This window comes from Astyanax mexicanus, chromosome 1 (genome assembly GCF_023375975.1).
Source record: "Astyanax mexicanus isolate ESR-SI-001 chromosome 1, AstMex3_surface, whole genome shotgun sequence".
NCBI lineage: Eukaryota > Metazoa > Chordata > Actinopteri > Characiformes > Acestrorhamphidae > Astyanax > Astyanax mexicanus.
Window position 1 is genome coordinate 12,570,221 of NC_064408.1, and position 23,012 is coordinate 12,593,232.

General features: G+C 38.0%; 1 protein-coding gene across 3 annotated transcripts in view; it reads left to right on the forward strand.

Annotated features, from left to right (window-relative positions):
* LOC103040366 (peripheral-type benzodiazepine receptor-associated protein 1) overlaps window positions 1-23,012 on the forward strand; it is a 186,633-nt gene that overhangs the window by 109,829 nt on the left and 53,792 nt on the right. For 2 of the 3 annotated variants that reach the window (XM_022665818.2, XM_049466266.1), the window contains exons 8-13: window positions 8,040-8,195; window positions 12,993-13,076; window positions 13,231-13,320; window positions 15,196-15,318; window positions 15,443-15,547; window positions 16,085-16,135. In XM_022665818.2, coding sequence (XP_022521539.2) covers window positions 8,040-8,195; window positions 12,993-13,076; window positions 13,231-13,320; window positions 15,196-15,318; window positions 15,443-15,547; window positions 16,085-16,135 — 609 coding nt within the window. Of the gene's footprint in view, window positions 1-8,039; window positions 8,196-12,992; window positions 13,077-13,230; window positions 13,321-15,195; window positions 15,319-15,442; window positions 15,548-16,084; window positions 16,136-18,884; window positions 18,906-23,012 lie in introns of all 3 variants that reach the window. The other variant, XM_022665817.2, reaches the window with a different exon arrangement.

Sequence of the window (23,012 nt, forward strand, 5' to 3'; positions counted from 1 at the left end):
AGGCTTTAAATTAAGGCTTTGATTAGTATTGGGTTTACTTTGTCCCACAAAATTTATATAACACTATATATGAAGAAATCAGACTTCATTATCAGAAAAAAGAACAGCTGAAGAATAGATAAGACACTTTACCAAAACAATTGATAAACCACATTAATATAAATTAAACTGGTTGGTCACAGTCACTGTCACATTACTTTACTCTCCTTTTGTCCCACTGGGTGTGCTTGAGTCACAAACATTCAAAACCAGTACAGAGGAGCAGCCATTTGTGTTATAAATGGTTGTTTAATTGAGTCAGATTACATTATGTCTGTAGTAAAATGCACAAAAAATACAACAGTAATGGAAAAAAAAATTGGACAAACAATTTCAGTTTGGGGCGGCTAACAAGATTTAGGACATTTGGAGACAAAAAAAGTTAGTCTGGAGGTCTTTGTAGCATTTATTTTTGAACTTCTGCTTTACTTCTACTTTTTAAAAAAAATAATATAGGTTTGTGAGTTACTGTACAGTTTGGAGTACATATAATATAAAACATTAAGGCTTTAAATTAAGGCTTTGATTAGTGTAGGGTTTTGTGTCCCACAAAATCACACAATATATGAAGAAATCAGAATTTATTATCAGAAAAACAGCTAAAGCATATAAACAATAGACCTTAAAACAAGATACACCAACAACTATAACACGGCTTCCTTTACAAAACTACATATTTCAAATAGTTTCATTAAACATTATAAAACAGACCTAAAATACTCAAAAGCTCTATTACACGAATAACACTTAAGTTTAATATTAAGTTACAGTATGCTATTATTAAATCCATTATAGGCATTAAAATATTAAAATCAGCCACAATTTCCTTATTTCACCAGTTAACAAATACATTTAAATCATCCTTCAAGCTACAGTATTATTATATTTAAAAGCTGCTTGTTCTTCTCTGACGGTGCTGTTCCACATGGCGCTCCACAGCACCTCTAGTGGTATGGTGTTATGTAAAATATGCATACCGGTTCATGTACATACTTTCTTTTGCTACACATCATGTTTTATAGTTAATGACTAGAATGCATTATTATATTACATTATATACTTTATCCTTCGTAACACATGTTCAATACTGAGGCTTGAGCTGTAGGTGTGCAGCAGTTTTAGATTCCGGCCTCCTGTGATTGGCTGTTGAACCATTCTGGAGCTTAGCTTTAGCAGCATGCTATATTTATGTGCAGATATTTCCATTTCTATGTGTTTACGCTGTGCTTTAAGTACATATGAAGCCTGAATGTAGACTAGCTTTAGCCAATGGGGTGAAGAGCTGGATGTCAGATTTGTGTATTAAGAGTGTATAGCATAGCATGACTTACTACAGGAAAATATCAGAACATTGCTTTTGCTACACAGGTTCGATAGAGGTACAGATTTGAGGATTGAATGTTAGTATGAATAGAGTGTATAGCATAGCATATAGCTAAAGGTTGGTGTTATGTAACTTACTGTATAGCCTCTGCATACAGTACTTACTAACAAGAAAGTATCAGACCATTGCTTTTGCTATACATAATGTTTTATGGTCTTAGTTAATAACTGTCTAGTGCAAGAGGAATACATTTTTATATTACATTATAAAATAATATGATATAGGGCTCCTGTGATTGGCTGTTGAGCCAATAGGGTGTAGAGCTGGATGTCAGATTAGGGATTGAATGTTAAAGTATAGCATGAAGCTAAAGGCAGGTCTTATTTACTTATTTCCAGTATAGCCTGTGCATGCAGAAGGTACTACAAGAAAAGCTACGTTTTGATTCAGTAAATATCAGACTTTTGCTTTTGCTATACATCATGAATATTGCTTTTAGATAATAAGTTACTATGCAATATATAAATTATCCTTCTTAGAACAGGTTCGATACTGAGGCTTGAGCTGTAGAAAACAAGTTTTATGCATCAGGTGTGCAGCAGTTTTAGATTCAGGCCTCCTGTGAGTGGCTGTTGAACAGTTCTGGATTTTAGGCTGTGCTTTAAGTACACTTTAGTCCTTAATGTAGCACAGCTTTAGTCAGTGGGGTGTAGAGCTCGATGTCAGATTGGTGGATTGAGTGTTTAGAGTGTGTAGCATAGCATGAAGCTAAAGGCAGGTTCTTTGGAGTTTATGTGGACTGTGTGTAACTATCCAAAAAAGTGACTTGAGTAGAAGTTAAAGTGTTGTTTAAGCTCCACACTTAAGTAGAAGTATGAAAGTATTCAATATGTTTTTTTATTTTTTTATTTTTAACTTCTTTAAATCTGGTGACCGTGCAGAGCATCTACCGCTCTGGCTGTTAGAAATTCGGCCTTTAGGAATCAGGAGTTAGTTTCAGGACTCAGGAGACAGCTTCAGAGTTGACTTGAGTTATTCTTGTGCAGACAAAAAATTACACATGGATGTGCAGCTTAGTTGGTTGTTGCTCTCTCTCTCTTTCTCTGTCCGTCTGACTGACTAAGACATTTCAGTAGGACTTTACATACTCTAGAAACTGCTTTAAACACTGCAGGGGGTGCAGGAGAAGGAAGGATAGTAGTTTAGGGAGGTGTATGTGGGGGTATCATCATTGGGTGATGGTCATCAGATAGTCATCACCTTGGTTGGGATTTCAAATTATCATACAAATGATTCATAAACAAATGAGGCAATGTTGACTTTCTTCACAGATGGATGACTATCAGCTCTCTTCTGCAACGTTATCAGTGTAAAGAGGAATAGGGGGCTGGGAAGTGAGACAGTTGAAAACTTAAAGAAAGCACAATGTGTTGTTGACAGAATCTTTTGGCTTTAGAATGATTCCTAACTTTTTTATAATTGTAACAAGTAACAGTGCAGCACATAAACAATCTATCAGAGTAAAAGTATTAAAATCATCCACAGTATGTATTGAAGTAAAAGTGGAAGTAGAAGAAAAAGTTGGATTGGGGCATAATGTAAAAAATGACCACTGCCATTTTGGTAGCTAATCTACTTTGACTTGAGTAAAACAGGAGCTACACTGAAGCCTGAGCTGTAGATAGCAGATTTATGCTGTTGAACAGTTCTGGAGTGATATATTTATATATTTGTAGAGAATTGATGTGTTCAAGCAGTTCCATTACAGTAGTTTTGCTAAAACAGTAACACTTCACAGCTTTGGTACAGTTAAGGCCTAAATGTAGTGTATCTTCAGTTTATAGGTGTGGTATTTCAAATTCATAGCATAGCAAAGAAACATGTTTGCACAAGTTTCATTTAGTGTGTATATAATTCATAGCCTTTGCTTGCTAGCCCATACACATCTGTGAGCTGATGTATCAAAACCGAGTTGCTGCGCTTTCCTCCAAGCGCACTGTGATGCTGCTTGTCAATGCTGCATCAGCAGCAGTTCTAAAAGAGGCGGAGTCTGACTTCACGTGTCGGAGGAGGCATGTGCTAGTCTTCACCGTCCTTGTAATAATTAGGAGAAAATGGAAAAAGGAAGAAGTGTTACTAATCTACAGTAAAAAAAACAATGATGCATCATTTGGATTCAAATGGAAGACAGAAGATATAAGATTTAAGGCAGATATTGGGGGGGTGTCAATATATAATACATGTCTTAACTGATCAATTACATGTTCAGTATGTGTGTAAATTTGACTAATGCACGTTTCATAAGAAGTGGGAATAACAGTAGGATCACAAGTTGTCAGAGCCAGGCACACGAGGAGTCACAATTGGATCAGAAGTGACCAGAGCCAGGACGCACACGTGCCTCCACACTGACGCTCCTTAATCAGCAGAACTTTAACCCTAAGAACGCTTAGCTTTCTGGGGTCCCCTTGAGCTTTACCCATTGGACTGTTAGTGAGGTAAATACATGCTAATTAAATAAACATCAGAAAGAACTGTGTCTGTTTAGATCAGTAGTTGTAGAGCTGTGTGTGAGGCTGTGCTGTATGTTGTGATAGGCTTTCACCCCTTCTAGCTGTGTGTTTAAAAAGCTGTAATTATTTTTTTTTTTTGCTGTATTGAGGGCCAATTTGAGATTAAATGAGATGGATGAATCCTAGCCTGGACGCAGTGAGCTTTCTGTTAGCTGGTTAGCATAGCAATTCACACTTACATAGTAATAGTAAAGGCTGTGTTATAGAAATATGTAAACAAATCAGGAGGTTTTACAGCTTGGGAAATCTCACACCTGTATATGTCATGAGGTGTTATCTTGTGAGTAAGGATAAACAGGGAAGGCAAAGTTGGCTGAGTCAATTATTGTGACAGACAGGAGACTGGGCAGAAATCACATCCACATTCAGTGCAAAAGACCTCCCACACACATCTCACAGCTTAGAGCAAAATTCTTTAGCTTCCTTGGCACATGGAGCAAAAATAATCGGACACGGTACTAGTCCTATGTCCTGTAATAAGTGGCATGATACTGTGTTTTTTTTTTTTTTTAGTTCCATACTTTTACCCCCTTTTTTCTGTATACTGTACACAAGTCCAATCCCTTCTAATAGATGCATTTTAGTGCTTTTAGTTTTACCCATTGCTGACACAGACGTGCAAATGCACACATAGCTTCTAGTCTAGTCTAGTCCTTGTAGGGAACAATTGCCAATAGAATGGGACAAAGGATCAACAAACAAAGCTGCCCTCCTAAATACTTCTCACGTCCTTAATACATAACAACAAGCCCAAAAACATAAAAGGTCAGACAGCACCCGTATAATGTTGATTATTCCACAGTTAGTTCCGACTCTGCAATGTGATTGGCTGGGAGGTGTTCTATAAGTGCCATTATCAGCCGGTAATGCACTGTAACCATAGCTTCCCATGTATTACTCCGCCACATACAGGTAACCTAGCAATGATGCAGCGCTTACAAACCAAACAGTGCAGCTACAAACAGAGCAGCAATGAAACTATTTTAACTTTGTTTTTATAACCAAACAGATCGTATTTTTCTCATCCTCTTTAACTCAAAATCTTTCAGTAAACTTCCTCTTATGTATTATTGCTTAAGTATATTTATTTGACACAGATAAAACACAAAAGTTTAGGCTCTTATGCCTTTCTTAGACTTGATTAAATATAAATATACATACATATAAATAAAGATACTGGACTTCATATGGGTGATGTCCGATCTTTCCTCTTTTTCAACAGAATAGGACTCTCTAGAGCAGCTACCTTTGGGCTAGAAGGGTATTAAGCCCTCCCCCCTAACAGTCAACTGTAGAAACTGTAGAGCAGTGTAAAGCAATCAAATCCTCACAGCTATGTTGCAAAATCTAGTTGAAAGCCTTCTCTGGACAGCAAAGAGAGTTACTCCAACAAAAGCAGAGTAAAATCATTTTTATACCCATTGTTTTTTTTAAAGAAATTATTGAACAGGTCTCCCAATACTTATGTTTTGTTTATTTTTCTTCATTTGTATGCTTTTTTATCTTGTAAATTTTATATAAAAGACTATATTAACGCTATACAGGAAAACATGCTGGATTATTCCGTAAAAAACAAAAACTGTTAAACAAACCAGAATATGTTTTATACTTTAGATTCTTCTAGCTAAGTGGCTCATTTATCTTTGAGGACAGATCTGCACACTCTTGGTATTTTAATCTCGGTGTCTTCATGAGGGAGACTCACCTGAAATAGTGAAATAGTTTTCTCAGGGTCTTGAAGGAAGAGTTTCTGGAGACACTTAAACACTGTTTATAACTTAATTCCATATGTGTCCCTTAATTACTTTTATGTGTTTATTAATCTACAACACAGAAAATACAGAATTAAAGAAAACATTGAATGAGAAGTGTCCAAACTTTTGATTGGTATTGTAAACGTCCAAATAAAAAAAAAAAATATGCAAACACAAATAAGCCTTGGATTGACTTGGCTTTATATGTAGAGCAGTATGCTGATGCAGTCAGGTAGGGTGACTTGTGCAGTTGTCCTTCACGCTAATTGATTGATTGACAGGGTAAAGGGCTTCTTCCCATCAGGAATCCCCTTATTCTACTCAAGCGCTTCTTCACTAGCTGCAGCTAGAGCTTACCAACAAGGCACTAACTGATTATGACTTTACACATCTTCTTTATTTACAGCGTATCTTCTTTCAGTGCTAGCAGGTGAAAGTGTGAAGTTCTAATGCTAATGTGAACAGCAAGCACTAATTATGCTAGCAGTGCTAACGGCTAACACATGCTGGCCGCTTTATCTTGTTACGGGGTCGTGGCCTTGGCCACAGTGGCACAGTTCCACTGTGGGTGTAAGTAGGTGGAGCCGCTAAAATTAGCCACGGAGGCTTGACTTCTAACTCTGAGAGAAGAACACCATCCAATGTCATCTACTCTCCTAGAAGCACTCGATCTTCTAGGGCTGGATAGGCAAAAGACCAAAATGTTAATGTTAATGTTACAGGAGAATACAAACTTTGGAATCTTTTAGTATTTCTCCCAGAAAATGATTGTAATTACACATATATAGTTGTACACATGTTTGTCATTTGTGTGTATAGGAACAACACAAAAGCAAAGAAATTAAGCAAATTTGATATATCGTATTTTACAGATTACAAGGTGCAGCAGATTATAAGGCGTACTCTCAATGAACCTCTTATTTTTTTGGACTATTTTCATATGTAAGGCGCATTAAATGACACTAGTAAGGATGCCTACATCCTGGGGGAAGTGTCTAAGTAAACAAAACTGTAATTATAAAAAAACTATGTATTTTAAAGTCTAATGAACTCTGAATGTTAATCTACACAAATCTCTCTTCTGTTTATTTTGGTGGTAAAGCTTCTATTTACTTACGGCACTAAGGCTGGGTGCAGCAGCATTAGCATTAGCCGCTAACCACAGCACTAGCGCAATGTAAATGCCACCCAAGAGCGCTACGTTGAGGAACCCTGAGTGTTCCGGTAACGGTTTGTCTCACGTAGCTTGTTTGGTACCACTTTAAAATAAGACTACCTTTATAAAGGGTTCATACATGGTTTACAATTAGTGTATTAATGGTTACTAATTAGGTTGTAAATGCCTTAGACAACAGGGCAACAATGACCTGTTGTTTGCCAAATAGTGAACCCACAGCCATCTATATTGTTGCCCTTTCTATGTATGTGTTATAACTGATTATTAATGATTTTAAGGCATTTATAACCTAATTATTAACCATTAATAAACTAACTGTAAACCATTTATAAACCCTTTATAAAGGTAGTCTTATTTTAAAGTGGTACCGTTTGTTTTAACACGGTAAACACGCAGACTACAGTCCGATATACTTACCACTGAATGGCAAAAGAGCTAGCGCTGAGGCTAGCGGCTAATGTTTATAACACTGTCCTTCTGCTGAGTTGCATGATTTGTAGAATTCATGCATAAGGCGAACCAGATTACAAGGCGTACTGACGTTTTTTGGGAAAATAGGGTTTTAATGTCCGAAAAATACAGTAGTTTTACACAAATCTACAAAAATACCAGACAAAGCTATAGTTTTTTTACAATTGTGGGTAAATAACTTTGTTTCAAGCATGTGATGCTCATTTAAACTCACCTGTGGCAAGTAACATGTGTGGGCAATACGAAAAAAAAAACACACACCTGAAAAAACAGAGAACTCAATCTTTGCATTGTGTGTCTGTGTGTGCCACACTAAACAAGAAGAACAGAAGGAGGAGAAATAAACTGAGTCTGAGGACTTGAACTGGGTTTGAGTTGTAGTTCATGGATCTTCCAGCAAGACAATGACCCCAAACATACATCAAAACGCACCCAGAGTTAGATGGAAACTGTTGTCCCCCCACCACTGTGTGTGTTGTTCCGGTATAAACAAAGGACATAAATGTGTATAACAAAACAGGTGTAAATGCAATCATTTTCTGGGAGAAATACTAGAAATTTTCTAGAAAAAATATAAAGAACCACTGTCTGATTGTCTGATCACCATAGCTTTTCTCAAAATCAAGGGATTAAAAAAAAATGTAATTCTTATTTTGTTGATTTTTTTTGCTTTTGTTTCCCCTGTGTTTTGTCCCTTTCAGGTTGTGTGTGAAACCCCGTCCCCAGTATTAGATGAGGCCCCTGTTAAAGGGGAGAAGACTCCTGGAGAGGAGGAGGAGGAGTCTAGAACACAAGTGACGGTTAAGCAGGACAGTCATCAGGAGGAGTGCACGCAGGAGGAGCGGCTGCAGTTTCTGGTGAGAGAAATAAATAAAGCAATAGTTTCATCAGGGATGTAGAAAGCTTTCCTATGGAGTGAATTTTGTGCCAGAGGTATTACCCCAAAAAAATAAAATCCGCAGTTAAATTTTAAGAATGAAAATGAGCGCAAACCTGCTCATTTCTTGGTTTATTGCGAGTTCAGAGTACCCGTCAGTGCAAAATCAGCTGACCAATGGAAATTCAAGGGGAACGCCGTTTTCTAAGCCCCGCCCACCTGTGAAAATTCTGTCAAAACTCAGAAGCAAAAAAATTCAACGGAAGCAAATGAGAGATTTAGCAGCAAAATCCACAAAAATAAAAAAATAAAAAATTAAAGCAAAGACTGGCAAAATCCAAACTGAAATAATTTTCAAGTAACTGCAAAGAATAATAAGCTAACCAAGTATATTTAAAAATATATATCTGCTTACATTTTTTTCACTTTATAGTCTTTTACTCAACACACCATTTTTTTGCATATAACTTTTGCACAAAATTCACTCCATAGTTTCCACCCTGTTTAACTGTTTCAGTGACCAATTCCACCCACTAGCTGGAGCACAGTACATCCAGCATGTGTTACTTACTCAGAGACACGTCAACACAAAGTCTTTACTCAGCTGAACACACTTGGAGTAAAACACTAGTTGCCATATCTGTTACATTAGCTAACAACTAGCATTGTACTGAATGATGGGGGAGAGGGAGGGCCATTCTGCCCAATCAGAGAGTGTGCGGCATGAAAAACATCTCTGTATAAAAATGTATTCCCAGTACACATGTGACACTGTGCACTGGGGAATGATTAATGCCCAAACAACTTCAGAAATGGAATGATCCATCCATCTTACATCCACGTTTAGACTCCAACTCCAACACTACTAATTCACGTCACCTTGCCATGAGCACACTGTCCAATGTTCACAACTTACACAGGTGTGTGTCCTCAAGTCCAGTGAGGTTACAGTTCATGATGATTTTTGTAATAATGCTAGACTTTGCATTTATTGTGCAGTATAGGCAGTCTGTTACTCATGGGGAGGAGGGTAAAGAGTAGCACATGCCTCCTCCGACACGTGAAGTCAGACTCCGCCTCTTTTTAAACTGCCGAGTAGCATCACAGTGCGCTCAGAGGAAAGTGCAGTGAATCTTTTCTGATACGTCAGCTCACAGATGCCTTGTACTGATTGACATCACCCTTTGAAATGATGAGTGGAAAGAGCATCATCTAACCACCCATAGAGAGCAAGGCCAAGGTTTCTCTCTCAGGGCTCTGGCAGCTGATGGCAAGCTACATGAATAGGATTCGAACCAGCAATCTCCCCATCATAGTGCCAGTACCTTAGTCCTCAAGACCACCCTAATTCGGAGCCCTAATACTGCTTCCTTCTAATTAGAAATCACATCAGCCTGTCAATCTGGCTACACTCGCAGCCTGATCCTATCCCACTACACAGGTGTCTCTTTTTCCCTTTTTAATCATCAGTATTGCTCCTGCTGTGAAACATTGCCACAGGGGTCAGGCGCTAATCTAACGCCTTACAGCAATTAGCTCCTCTGTCCGTCAGACGTCCGCTCGTCAGCTTGGGTCAGTCCTGATGGTCTTTACGCCGCTGCCGCTGTGGGCCAATAAGCTAATGTCCGCCGTTTGTTGGTCCTTTGTGTAAGCTGCATTTAGTGTAATTAAAGGGTGCTAAGCTTTGTAATTCCTCAGAGGGCCCGGGTCAGGGGTCAGTATGGAAATTAAAGCGATAGACCACTTTAACAACAATTATTATTGTTATTATTCGCCCACCCGCGTGGCTTCTAGCATGCCTGTCAATCATCTGGAGAGATTTTACAGGGCTTGTTTGTTTCCCAAAATGAGCCACTGAAGTCTTGATGCCAGTTTGGCTCTTTTTATACCAGATTAAATGGAATATTCTTCAAACTAAAATGCTGACACTGTGGACCGAAGTACGTGGATTCGAATCTCGGGTTATACTGCTTTGCCATCATCAGCCGGAGTCCGAGAGAACACAATTGGCCATGCTCTCTCTGGGTGGGAAGATGACGCTCTCTATATCTATCCATTTGTAATGCTGATCAGCACAGGCGTCTGTTGACTGATGCATTATGTATCTGAGATTCTGGCCCTTTCCTCAAAGTGCATTGGCTGCCTAGTGATACTGCATTACCGGCAATTCGTAAAGGGCAAAGACACTACAACAAAGGAGACCAACCATAGGTTGTAATATGACATGGAGATCTTCTATATTTTTTATGGAAGAGAGCCAGCCAGCTTGCTGATTGTGCAGAGAGTGGAGGAAGTTCAGCATGCAAAAAAACGGGAAAGCTCCCCTCAATGTGGAGATCTGTGCAAGTGCAGTAGCCATAACAAGCCTAAAAATACAGTTGTTTTGTACATTTTAGCGCACAATGCTATAAACTGTTCACAAGAATTTTGTATTTTGGAATCTTCTCATTCAGAGATGGCATGAGTGACCTGCCTCTAATGCAGGGGTCTCAAAGTAGCGGCCCGCGGGCCACATGCGGCCCGCGACGCGGTTTCATACGGCCCCTCGCGGGTTAACAAAATAAACATACATCTGGCCCGCAATTCAATTTAATTATTTATGCTTTATTATGTTCGTTTTCATATTTTATCTTAACTTGTATTTTGGTGTGTGTGTGTGGTTTTTGTTTTTTTTTTGCTTACACTGCGTTGCCTGCTTTAGTAGTCTTCAGTAGCCTTCAACAGTCTAACCTTGCAGCCGTGGTGTGTCCACTAAACTCCGTAGTTATAAACATCCTGAGGTTAGCAGCGCGCTAACTGACCTGTTTATAATGTAATCCCAGCAGTGCCTCCGTGACGCTGCTCTAAACTGCTGCTGTTAGCTGCTTGGGCTGAAAGATGAACTGTAGAGAGCTGTATTATCCGGTTAGTGGGGTTATTTTATTTCATACACAGAAGAACTTACAAATTTTTAAAAACGCTCCAGACTGGCTCAGCTGAGCCCTGTAGCCCGTGGCTGGGCTGCAGCTCTGACTAAGCAAAGACTGCGGGCTTGTGGTGCTGCAGCTGCAGCTCCGACTAGTGGTTGGATGAGGAAATGCTAAATCTGTCACAGCTCACAATTTTTGATTTTATATTTATTAAGCCTTATTTCAGTATCAAACGTTTTGATCAAAGTTAATATAACTTATAAATTAAAAGGATTTATGTTAATAGAGCAACAAGCAAACATTTTTCCATGCAACTGTAATATTTGATTGAATAAATAGTATATTGAGAGTTATTTAACATTAAAGAGTAATTACATTCATTTTGTATTACATCTGGTTACATTTTCTTATATTTATAAGTTACATCTGGCCCTCAGAGGACAGCCAATATGCCAATGTGGCCCTCGGCAAAAATGAGTTTGAGACCCCTGCTCTAATGGCTTTGAAAAGAGAAAGTGCCTGATTTCACATGTATCAGAGGAGGCAAGCTCTTGTCCTTACCCTCCTAGTATCTAGAGCACTGCAAGTGATAGGGGGTGTCCTAGTTGGTGGGTGGGTTAATCGGCTCAACTAAATTTATGAGAAAATATTTTTATTCCTTTGTTAATTTTGAAAAAAAAAATAAATAAATGGCCCAGTTGTATTTTTTTGTTTATTGCTAATATTTGCTGAAGTTTATTCTGTATTGTTTACTTTTAATGTTTCGTCTGATTCTCTGTCCTCTAATTACATTTCTGTAAAGCTGCTTTGCGACAACATCAGTTGTAAAAAGCGCTATTATTTATTATTATTATTATTTATTTATTATTTTATTTTTTCAACATTTTTCAACATTAAAATTTAATATGTTTGGTAATGTTGCAAATAATAATGATTGGAGACATTAGTTTAAACCTTTAGTTATGAATAATAATGTCTGAACCAGTGTTAATTAATAATTAGTTGAGACAGCCTGTAGTGAGTACTGTTAATGCACCCTTATTGTAAAGTAGGGGTGGGCGATATGGCATTTTCAAGAATGCACTACTGCAACAAATCGAAAATTTAATTTTATTATTGTATATGATTTATGTCACACCCCTACCTGAGATATAAAAAAATACACGAATTTGATCAGATTTTGAAACAGAAGTCAATGATCCAGAATGTCATGATGACTTATAATGCACTCTAAATATTTCCATGTAACCAGGATTAAAGTAAAATAAATGATACTGGACAGACATAATCTGTTTCTAGTATATATATATATATATATATATATATATATATATATATATATATATATATATATATATATATATATATATATATATCTAATGGAAAATGAAAACAGTGTAAATATACTTATACTATATTCTAAAATGTTGGCGATATTATCGCGTACGATTTGCTATGGCACACCCCTATTGTAAAGTATTGTGTTACTCATCCTTTTGAATAAGGCAGACTATTTTAGTTGTTAGGCCTTTAACATTGGGCCACAACCAACCCCATTTACATGTGTGAGTGTTTAGAGTACTAGGTTATTGATTATACTGGACTGTGGGTCCAGTACCTAGATCTATTTAGCTGCCAGTAATCGTTCCTGAGCTTGGCTCTTAAGTAATCTATTCCAGTCGCTCTGACATATTTTTCCTGGGGTACCCATGACCTTTAGATTATAACTTTTATACACAGATACATTCTACATGTATCTTCATTAAACCACTGTGTTTTCATAACGGTAATAATATGATTCTAAACCTTTTCTTTGAGTCTGTGTTTAAGTCCACAGTTTTTAAAAAAAATTTATTGCATGTCTACAGGAAAGTGAGCTGAGCAAGAAGAGAAAAGAATGTGAAGGCCTTGAGCATGAAGTAAGGAAGAGGCAGAAAAGATGTCTCGATTTGGTGAGTTTATTTGCTCTGTTGATCTCGTTTACAAAAAAAGATATTCAAGACTTTATTTAATGTAATAATAAAATGAGTCTTACCAGTGGGTTTGGATTCTGCACCGCCGCAGCAGAGATGAATAATGAGTTCATATATATATGTGTGTCTACAGGAGAGCCAGCTTGAGGATGAGCGCAGCAGAAATGCGCTCTTAACAGAGGAGGCTGAACTCCTCAGGAGGAAGGCTCAGCTGCTTGACCAGGTCAGTGTGGGGTTTTATGTGTTTATGAGCAGGTGAATGGGATTCATGACCTCTTGTTATATAGTTAAAGAGCCCATAACATGCAAAAAATATATATTGTAATGAATGCATGCTGTTTTTTCATGTTATAAACTGATATTGATTAGGGGTGTCACGATTCGATTTTATTTCCGATTTTAAGGTCACGATTAGATTCGATTCTCGATTTTCTGTTTTTTTTTTTTTTTTACAGCAGAGAGGCCTATGCCAGTTTTAGGTTAGTCTATGATCAGTCATTGGTTTGATTCATCAAATTTTAAATATTTTATTTTTAAAAGGTGGACTTGATATAAGTGATGCAAAGTGATACAAGTGATCTGTAACACAACACATTAGGCACTAATGGTCAAATTTAAATAAATGAATTTAGATATATTCGTAATGCCATCTAGTGGAAGCAGCAGTGTGCACTATTAAAACAGCAATGTGCAACATAAAATAAATAATAAAAAAAATACAGGAACATCGTGTACAAAATAATAGAACAATTAGAGCCTTAACAAACTGAACTCTATCCTACTATAACAGTTAAACATGAAAAATAAGACTCGGTCCCTGAGAATGACAAGTTTTTTCCTTTAACAAAGATATATTATTAACTTTATCTGAGAGAAAGATGCTCCTTAAGGTACCAAAACTATTAACATATTTGAGGCTAGACAAAACAACTGTTATTTTTATATTTTCAAGTTTTTCTTTAAGAAGATGAGAATGTCCACATTCTCTGGAGAAAGGGCGGCGTCGGCTACAGTGGCAAATGGCGCAGCACACTGTGCTTGCGTAGCTTAGAGGGATCATCTTTTTTACTTCGAGGCTCGAGACCATGACATAATTTCGATCGATTTTGATAAAATATCTACTGCTTTGTTGTGTCAGGGGATCCAGAAATGAACCTTGTTCACATCCTATAGGACATGAAAAATATTTTTTTATGTTTTGAATTAAACAGAAATTAGTTACATATAGTATATTATACATTTTAGTTTATTAATGTATTAGCATTAGCTGATAACTGCAGCACTAGCTCTTCCGCCATTCAGAGGTGAGTATATCGTACTGTAGTCTGTGTGTTTACAGTGTTAAAACAAGCTACGTGGGATAAACCGCTAGCTGATAGCGTCCTGGATTACCAGAACACTCAGGGTTCCTCAGTGTAGCTCTGTCAGGCAGCATTTACTAGCGCTAAGCACTGCTGCTAACTGTGCTGTTAAAAATACTGTAAATCTAGGCTTACTGTAAATAGATGGAAGCACTTTACTCACCCAAATTAACAGTTTTCAGGAGAGAAATCTGTGTAGATTAACATCCAGCGCTCGTTTGATTTAAAACGAAAATGTTTAAATATCGCCTTCTTCACTAACAGCAAAAAAAACGTCAAATTTGAGAGACGACTCGTAGCTTTATAAAGGGAAATGGATGAGTTGGCAGCTCATATGTGGAGCATCTGTTGCTGGAGTGGAGAGCAAACAGCTGGTCTGAAGTTCATGCTCTGGTCGAGGAGGTGAAAAAGATCAGGTGGTTTGCTTTTGCTGTTTTTGCAGCTATAGCTGCACAGCTGCACCAAGAGATGTGGTGTGGGTACGAAGGAGAAGCATGTAGCGCTAATGCTAATGCGTAAAAGCAAAAAGATGCATGAATTCCTATTTGACCGTTCACATTCATGTCTCATGTCAATGGATTGGATACGTATCTGATTTAGGACCACATATGAAAGTGACTCAAATCTGATTTGAAAAAATCTAATTTGGCACGTTCACATGGCCATGAAAAAATCAGATCTGAGTCATGTGCCTGGTAATGTGAACATAGCCTCTCACCCTGTCTTTCTCCTTGCAGTCTCAGGTTGAGAATGAGGAGCTGAGGGAGGAGCTCTCTGCAGTGAGCGCTCAACACAGTTCAGTTCTCGAGGAGAACCAGAAACTCCGTGCCAAACTGGAGAACCTAGAGCAGGTCCTAAAGGTAGGCGGGGCTTTAGCGGTGCTGCATATGGAAAATCACAGCAGTGGAATGAGATATCTCATTAACTCCTCTCTCTCTCTCTCTCTCTCTCTCTTTGGTTGTGTGTGTGTGTGTGTGTGTGCAGCATATGCGAGAGGTCGCAGAGCGCAGGCAGCAGCTGGAACTGGAGCATGAGCAGGCGTTGGCTATCCTCAAGTTCAAGCAAGACGAGATCAAACGACTTCAGCGGGTCAGTCACGTAGAGAGTAAAGAGGCATAGAACACTTTCCCTGTCCACAAATGTACACTGGTTTTTCATCACCATCAATATGAACTTTTAAAACTTTAACCTTTAAAGACCCGAACTCTTGCATGATTGGCACCTGATAAGCATGTAAGGTGTAAGATAGCAATAAGCATTGCAATGCACATTGCGCTCTGTCTGAACGATATAATGAAAATCACAGAACATGTGCAATAATACATGCAAAATATGTAATCATAATATTAATACAATATTTTTGTTCAGTGTATATACCGTTACAGTCATTTCAGTTTTTATGGCTCAACAGAAAAGCTGTAAAATCTGCATACTGTAATTAAAATGTACCGTTTTTGATATCATCACAGTACCCAATGTTATTGTCAATTGTTTTTTATTTTAATATGTGCAGAGTGTGCTGCACTAGTAGCCAAATTGTTACATTTTTTTAGTGCTTTGGGTTTTTTTTATTGTTTCTTCAGCTTTTTATTTTGTGTTTATTTATTTCCTCTAATTTTCTTTTAGGCTCAGTTATTTGCCAAGAGGGAACATGAAGGGGTTGTACAAATGTTGGAGGTAAGAGTTTTTATTTGTTAGTTTGCTTGTGTGTTTTTTAATGTTCCTGATCTCGGTTTCCATTATTTGAAAGTGTGTTGGTCATTTTTGGACGTTTTCACACTTATCCTGATTAGATGAGTCCTGATGAGACTAGACTTGATTCTGGACTCGTTTGGGGGAGGAGCTAATTATTGCTGCTTTGGCTTCACACAGACAATCTCTATTTGAACCATAGATCGATGTTTCAGTTCCATATGTCACCTTTTCTGCATGTAGGCTTACAAAATGGATAGAATACCTGAGCTGTTTGCTGCTTTTTATTATTTTTAATTGGATATGATCATTATGAGTGCTGAGGAACCACAGTTTTAGGATGCCCGGCATTTCGGAGTGCAGGAACTCCAAGACTCGTCCAAACCAAAGGAGAAGATAATTCTCCATGTAGGTCAGGCGCGCAAGACCAGTGTTTATCACCCCGCTGTCAGTACCCACACTCACTCCACAAAGCTGAACTTATTACAGTACAGTCACTGCAGTCCTATCACAGTGTGCTTTATATGGATATACTGATGGAAAGGGTAATAAAGTAATGCATCAAGTTAAAACAAGCAGTCACGTTACAAAATAAAGAACCAGTCACACGACCCCACACGCAGCACCAGGAGAGGATAGTTTCACTCCTGCAGCTTGAAGTGAACTTCAGAACACCGATTTTAGTAGTAGACACTTGGAAGCAGCTTCTATGCTTCACCAAACGTACTGAACCTGCGAAACAAGTGCTCCATAGTCTGGAAGAAAAGCTAGTGTGAAAACGCCCAAAGTGTCTGTCTGTCTGTTTTTTATCTGTTTATGTTAGTTTGTGTGTGTTGTGTGTGTCTGTGTGTGTGTCTGCCTCCTACTCTAAACAGTCTCTTCATTATTAAGTACACTATATCTGTTCAATAACGTGTCTATCTATCATTATTGATAATTACCTGCCTTCCACTGCAGCAGATCCAGTTTGAGGAGGGGTGTTAATATTTGATGGGCTCCTGCCTCTCCTCTCTCTCTTCGCTTCAGACAGACAACAGACGCTCTGCCTGCAGCTAATGTAGCTCAGCTGCATAATTGATTCGTTGTACAATGAAAAATAGCCATCAGCACTGTGTGTTTGTGCTGTTTTAAAGCAGTCATGTGACTGTAATGTATATATATATATATATATGTTTTTTTATGTGTGTACTTGCTGTATGTGTATAAAATGTGTTGATACTAGAGCTGTCGAATGATTTAAATTACATAAAACCAAATTAATTTAATCACATTAACATTTACATGAATCACAGAACTTATATAATATAAATGGATCATGCTTAACATTCTTTTAAATCTTTTTATAATACCTGTATTTAACTATTCCAATAGTTATAGTTAGTATGTCCTGGTCAAACTCAGGCAAATTTACTTAATTTTTTTACAAAGCCGAAGAATTTAACAAAACTTATGTGACATTTAAAAAACATGTTTAAAAAGTCCACTAATTCCTTTGATTTTCTCTCAAGAAAGTGTTTATTTTAAAGAAACAAAAAAAAATCACTCCTGTTACTGGCACTCATTCCTGTTACTGGAACTCACTTCTGTTACTTTTTATGTTATGAGTAAAGTACTAAAAGTAACAGGAATTCGTTTTTAGCTTAGAATTAGCAAAAACATGAAAAAAGCTAAATGGGGGCTATGCTAATAGCATGAGGACGCTGAGCACATTCTAGTGATCTTTCCAAAAATTGTATTTTAAAAGTAAACAAATAAGATCTAAGAATTTATTTAGGTAACAGGACTGAGTGTTGATATTGAGCTCCTCAGTCATAGTTAAAGTAAGATCAAATATACAGAAAAACAAATGATGGAACTTAATTTTGGTCTTCCCATGATCTTCAGATGAACCAACTGATATCACTTCCTGTTGTAGAATGTTCCAGCTGTTTCAGATGGGGTAATGTGTTTATTCAGATGTCAAGTTATCTGATGTTTGCTTTTCAGCTCCATACAAACAAAAGTTTGTGCTTAAAAGATCAAAATACTATTAAGAAAAGCAAAAATTTCACAGCACTAATTGATGCACCGCTTGTGAATGTGTATTCTGTGTTTTTTGTGTGTATTGTGTATTTTGTATTGTGTTTGTGTCGTTTTGTCTAAATGACCTTTGTTGTTTGTAGGATTTGATCCAGTTTGTATTGCTGAGAGAGCTGGTAGAGTAACACTAATCCATTAATTATTTTTCTCTCTCTTTATCTGTTTATTTATCTACCTACCTGTCTGTCAATCTGTATATCTATATATCTGTCTATCCACCTGTATATCTCTAAACTACAGCAGTGACTATAGTACCTGTCTCCTCCAGAGGGCCCTGTCTGTCTATAAATTCACTCACTGCCTTTTATTCTTCCTCATAAATCAAACAGATCATTTAGTAAGTCGTCAGATAGCAGTTCTTTATTCAGAGCTGAGCTGCAATGATGTGACAGTGGGCTCTGGAGGGGTTCAGATACTGTAGCTGAGTTACTGAGATGATCAGCAGGTCTTCTTCTATAAGCTGGAGCTGGAATGCTGTGTCTTCTAACCACAAGTGTTCTTCCCTGATGTTGGTCTTTGCCATGCATGCATTTGTGTTTTTGTATATTTTTGTTTATATCTCTCCCTCCTTCTCCTTCTTTCTCTCTCTTTCTCTCTCTTTCCCTCTCTTTTACCTGATGCTTTGTTATGCTCTGTCCTGGTGTTTGCTGAGCAGAGCACACTGGACTGCATGCAGGTACTGATACAGTCGCTATTCAGCTCTTCAGTTCCCTCTGTACAGTCATTTTTGCCCGATGCACTCCCACCCCGTCCACATAGCTCTCCCTCTGTTTAGAACCTGTAGAAACATCTTGTGGAACCAGTGGCACAAAGAATCTTATTATATTAACATTTCAAGCTACAATATTTTTGCTGCTTGATTTAAAGGGAAAAGTTGAACTGTTTACATTTGGAGTCATTTGGAGTCCTTTTTACCATATAGATACAGAGCAGTGGTCTTTTGTGCTGATAGAACTCTGTGCTGGAGGGTGAATCAGGATTGGGCTGTTTTTCAGTTTGAATCAGGATTGGGCTGTTAAGTTCACGGAAGCTCTGGTTGAGTTTGAGTCAGATAAATAACTTGACTACATTCCGACTGAAAATATGTGTGGAAAAGAGCTAACAGAGCAGAACAGACCATCGCAAGTAACAGCAGGCATTTAAAAATTAGTGTTTATTTATCTTGCGATAATTTGATAGAGGAAATATTGCAAGTCAAATTGATGTTAATATCATGACATGTGGGATCATTGACAGTGTTGTGCGTGAACGAGTTCCTTTAACACGCTCATTTTTTCGTGAACGTTGAACTGAACGCAGCACATTTTTTAATAAAGAACTTGAGCGTGAATTAGTTCACATTATGTGTCATGAATGGCAGACATCCCTGTAAATGAACGGTGGAATTTGTTTTCCATTGAAAACTGAGTGACATCTGTTTTCTCTTTTGAAACGCAGCGAGAGAAAGTTCCTCCCTCCTGTATTCTCGCTGGTGCCGCTTAAATCATGTATCACCAGACAGAAATTTTTTTGTTGTTTTGACATTGTGTGCGCAATGCATTGCGGGCAACTTAGCGTCCAGCTGAGAATAGTTAACATACTGGCTGGTTAATAACATACTGGCTTCCGCACGACGTTACCCGTGATGAACTGCAGCAGAGCGGGAGAGACAGAGAGAGTGACAGACCAATGATGAGAGTGAGAGAAAGCGCTGCAATTAAAAAAAAAAAAAATACATATTTCATATTATATATTCTTTTTTTAATTAAATGCTGGTAGATTTCATTGCACTAAGTATAGAACTGGTCTAGCTTGTCTGTACTGCTGCAAGTTTCACCACCTGGTAAGAAACCCACGATTGCAGTGTCATGAGCAAATGTCTACAATGAGCAAAGAACGTATAGTGATTTGTAGCTTGTAGTGTGGAAAAAAGGATTTATTTGAATATCTCAGGAAAAAAGTACAATGAACTGAACTTTGAACTAGTTCAGAATTAAAATTGTGAACTTTGAACGTGAACTGTTCACTTTGAGCATGTATGAACTGAACTTGAACTAGTTCAGAAAAGCTGTGAACTGGCACACCACTGATCATTGACTTTAAAACTGACGTAAATTCATGTGTTTCTTAACATATTTCGCAGAAAATCTTTTCTTTTTCCCATTATCCAACGTCTTGCAACACAAGTTAGTATAGTATAGTCTAGTATATATAGTCTTCCCAATGGCTGTATATAAGCATGGACAGCAGGGGGAGTGGGGTCTACACAAGGACTTGGTGAGCTTGGCTCCACCTCTGATCTGTTCTGCACAGACTCTGGTTGCAATTTTGACTATATCGAGACATTTTTGGCTTTATTTCTATAGAATGAAAGGAAATTACATCTTGGTGTCTGTGGCATATATACAGTCTTTGAGTCCTCTCAGTCTAAGTGTAGTTGTGTTTGATTGTGAGGTGTGTTTTATTCTGCAGTCCCAGCAATAATATACACAATCATGGAATTGTATTTTTGGCTGTATACCGGTTTAGGAAGATTAAATTGTATCCATCTTTTTAAAAGCCCTTTTTCTGGTATAGAATTGATTCCCTATGTGTGCTGCTGGTTTTCTGAAGCCGCCTCCAGCAGGTCTTTCTCTGTTACAGAGCTGACGTGACTCGCCTCAGTGACACGCAGCTAGGTGTGATATTTACAGGAAACTGGGTGTACTTTTTTAGAGCTGGTTGATTTGTTCTGTACGTGTGTGTGTGTGTGCACTTACAAGATGAGGCCCTGTTTGCTCAGTGTCTGCCAGGAAGCTGAACCGCAGTGCCGGAAGTGAAACTAGCCGTAGTTTCTCTCAGCCTCAGATAGATTCGCTGCTTTACAGGCCTGTAGTACACACTCAGCAGAACGGCAAAATGGCTGCAAACCTCTCCCCGTTCGTTTCCCGCTTCCTCTCTGTCTGCTTCTGTCTCTGCTCTCCCCGTGCTGCTGCTATCTGTCCTCACAAGTTAAATATATACAGTTGCAAGAAAAACTTGGATTTTTTGCATAAATTGGTCTTTAAATGTGTTCTAATCTTCATCTAAGTCACAAAAATAGACAAACACAGTCTGCTTAGACTAAAACCACACACAAAAAACATGTTTGCATGGTTTTATTGAGCACAACATGTTTACATTGACAGTGCAGGGTGAAAAAGTATGTGAACCTATGAATTCAATAACTGGTTGATCCTCCTTTGGCAGCAAAAACCTCAACCAAACCAAATGTTTCCTGTAGCTGCAGATCAGACCTGCACAACGGTCAGGAGGAATTTTGGAGCATTCCTCTTCACTAAACTGTTTCAGTTCAGCTATAATATTCTTGAGATATCTGGTGTGAATCGATCACTCTCTTGAGGTCATGATGCCACATCAGAGGTCAGGACTCCTCATAAAGGCTTACTTTCTTCTGTTGAAGTCATTCAGTTGTTTACTTTTATGTTTTGGGTCATTGTCCTGTTGCATCATCCATCCTCTGTTGAGCTTCATTTGGCGGACAGATGGTTTTAAGTTTTCCTGCAAAATGTCTGGGTTAACTAAGGAATTAATTTTTCCGTTGATGACGGCAATCCGTCCAGGCCCTGAGGCAGCAAAGCAGCCCCAAACCATGATGCCCCTCCACCATGTTTCACAGTTGGGATGAGGCTTTGATGATGGTGTGCTGTGCCTTTTTTTCTCCACACATTGCGTTGTGTGTTCCTTCCAAACAACTCAATTTTGGTGTCATCTGTCCACAGTATATTTATCCAGTACTGCTGTGAAACATCCAGGTGCTCTTTTGCATACTTTAAACATGCAGCAATGTTTTTTTCCCATGAACTCCATTCTTGTTTAATGTTTTCCTTATTGTAGATTTGTCAACAAAAATGTTAGCATGTGCCAGAGATTTCTGTAAGTCTTCAGCTGACACTCTAGGATTCTTCCTCGCCTCATTGATCATTCTGCGTTGTGCTCTTGCAGTCATCTTTACAGGATGACCACGCCTAGAGAGAGTAGCAACAGTGCTGAACTTTCTCTATTTTTTAGACTGTCTGTCTTAACGTGGACACATGAACATCAAGGCTTTTAGAGATACTTCTGTAACCCTTTCCAGCTTCATGCAAGTCAACAATTTTTGAACGTAGGTCATCTGAGAGCACTTTTGTTTGAGGCATGATTCACATCAAGCAATGCATCTTAAGAACTGCAAACTCAAAACTGGTGTGTTTTTTTTTTATAGAGCAGGGCAGCTTTAACCCACACATCCAATCTCACCACATCCTGGCTCCAATTAACTCTTAGAAAAACGTCATTAGTCTAGGGGTTCACACTTTCTAGGGGTTCACACACTTTTTCTCCTCTCACTGTGAATGTTAACATGTTGTGTTCAATAAAACCATGCAACGATATATAATTTTTGTGTGGTATTAGTTTAAGCAGACTGTGTCTATTGTCTGTTGTTGTGATGTAGATGAAGATCAGAACACATTTAATTACCAATTTATGCATAAAATCCAAGAAATCCCAAAGGGTTCACATACTTTTTCTTGCAACTGTAACTCCACCCCTTAAAAGTTCTGAATAGCTATTGTTTTAAAAGTTTTTAAGAGTTCAGAGCAACAAGCTAGAATCATTCACAGTGGTCTGGTGTGAAATTGTGTATTCTAGCTATTGTCTTTACAATGGTGGTGATAGGAACCAATGTTTATTATCTGCGTAGTCTAAATGTAGCCTTTTATTTGGGTTCTAAAACAGCCAACTGGCATACAGTAATTTTTGAGATTTTATCTGAAATGTTAAT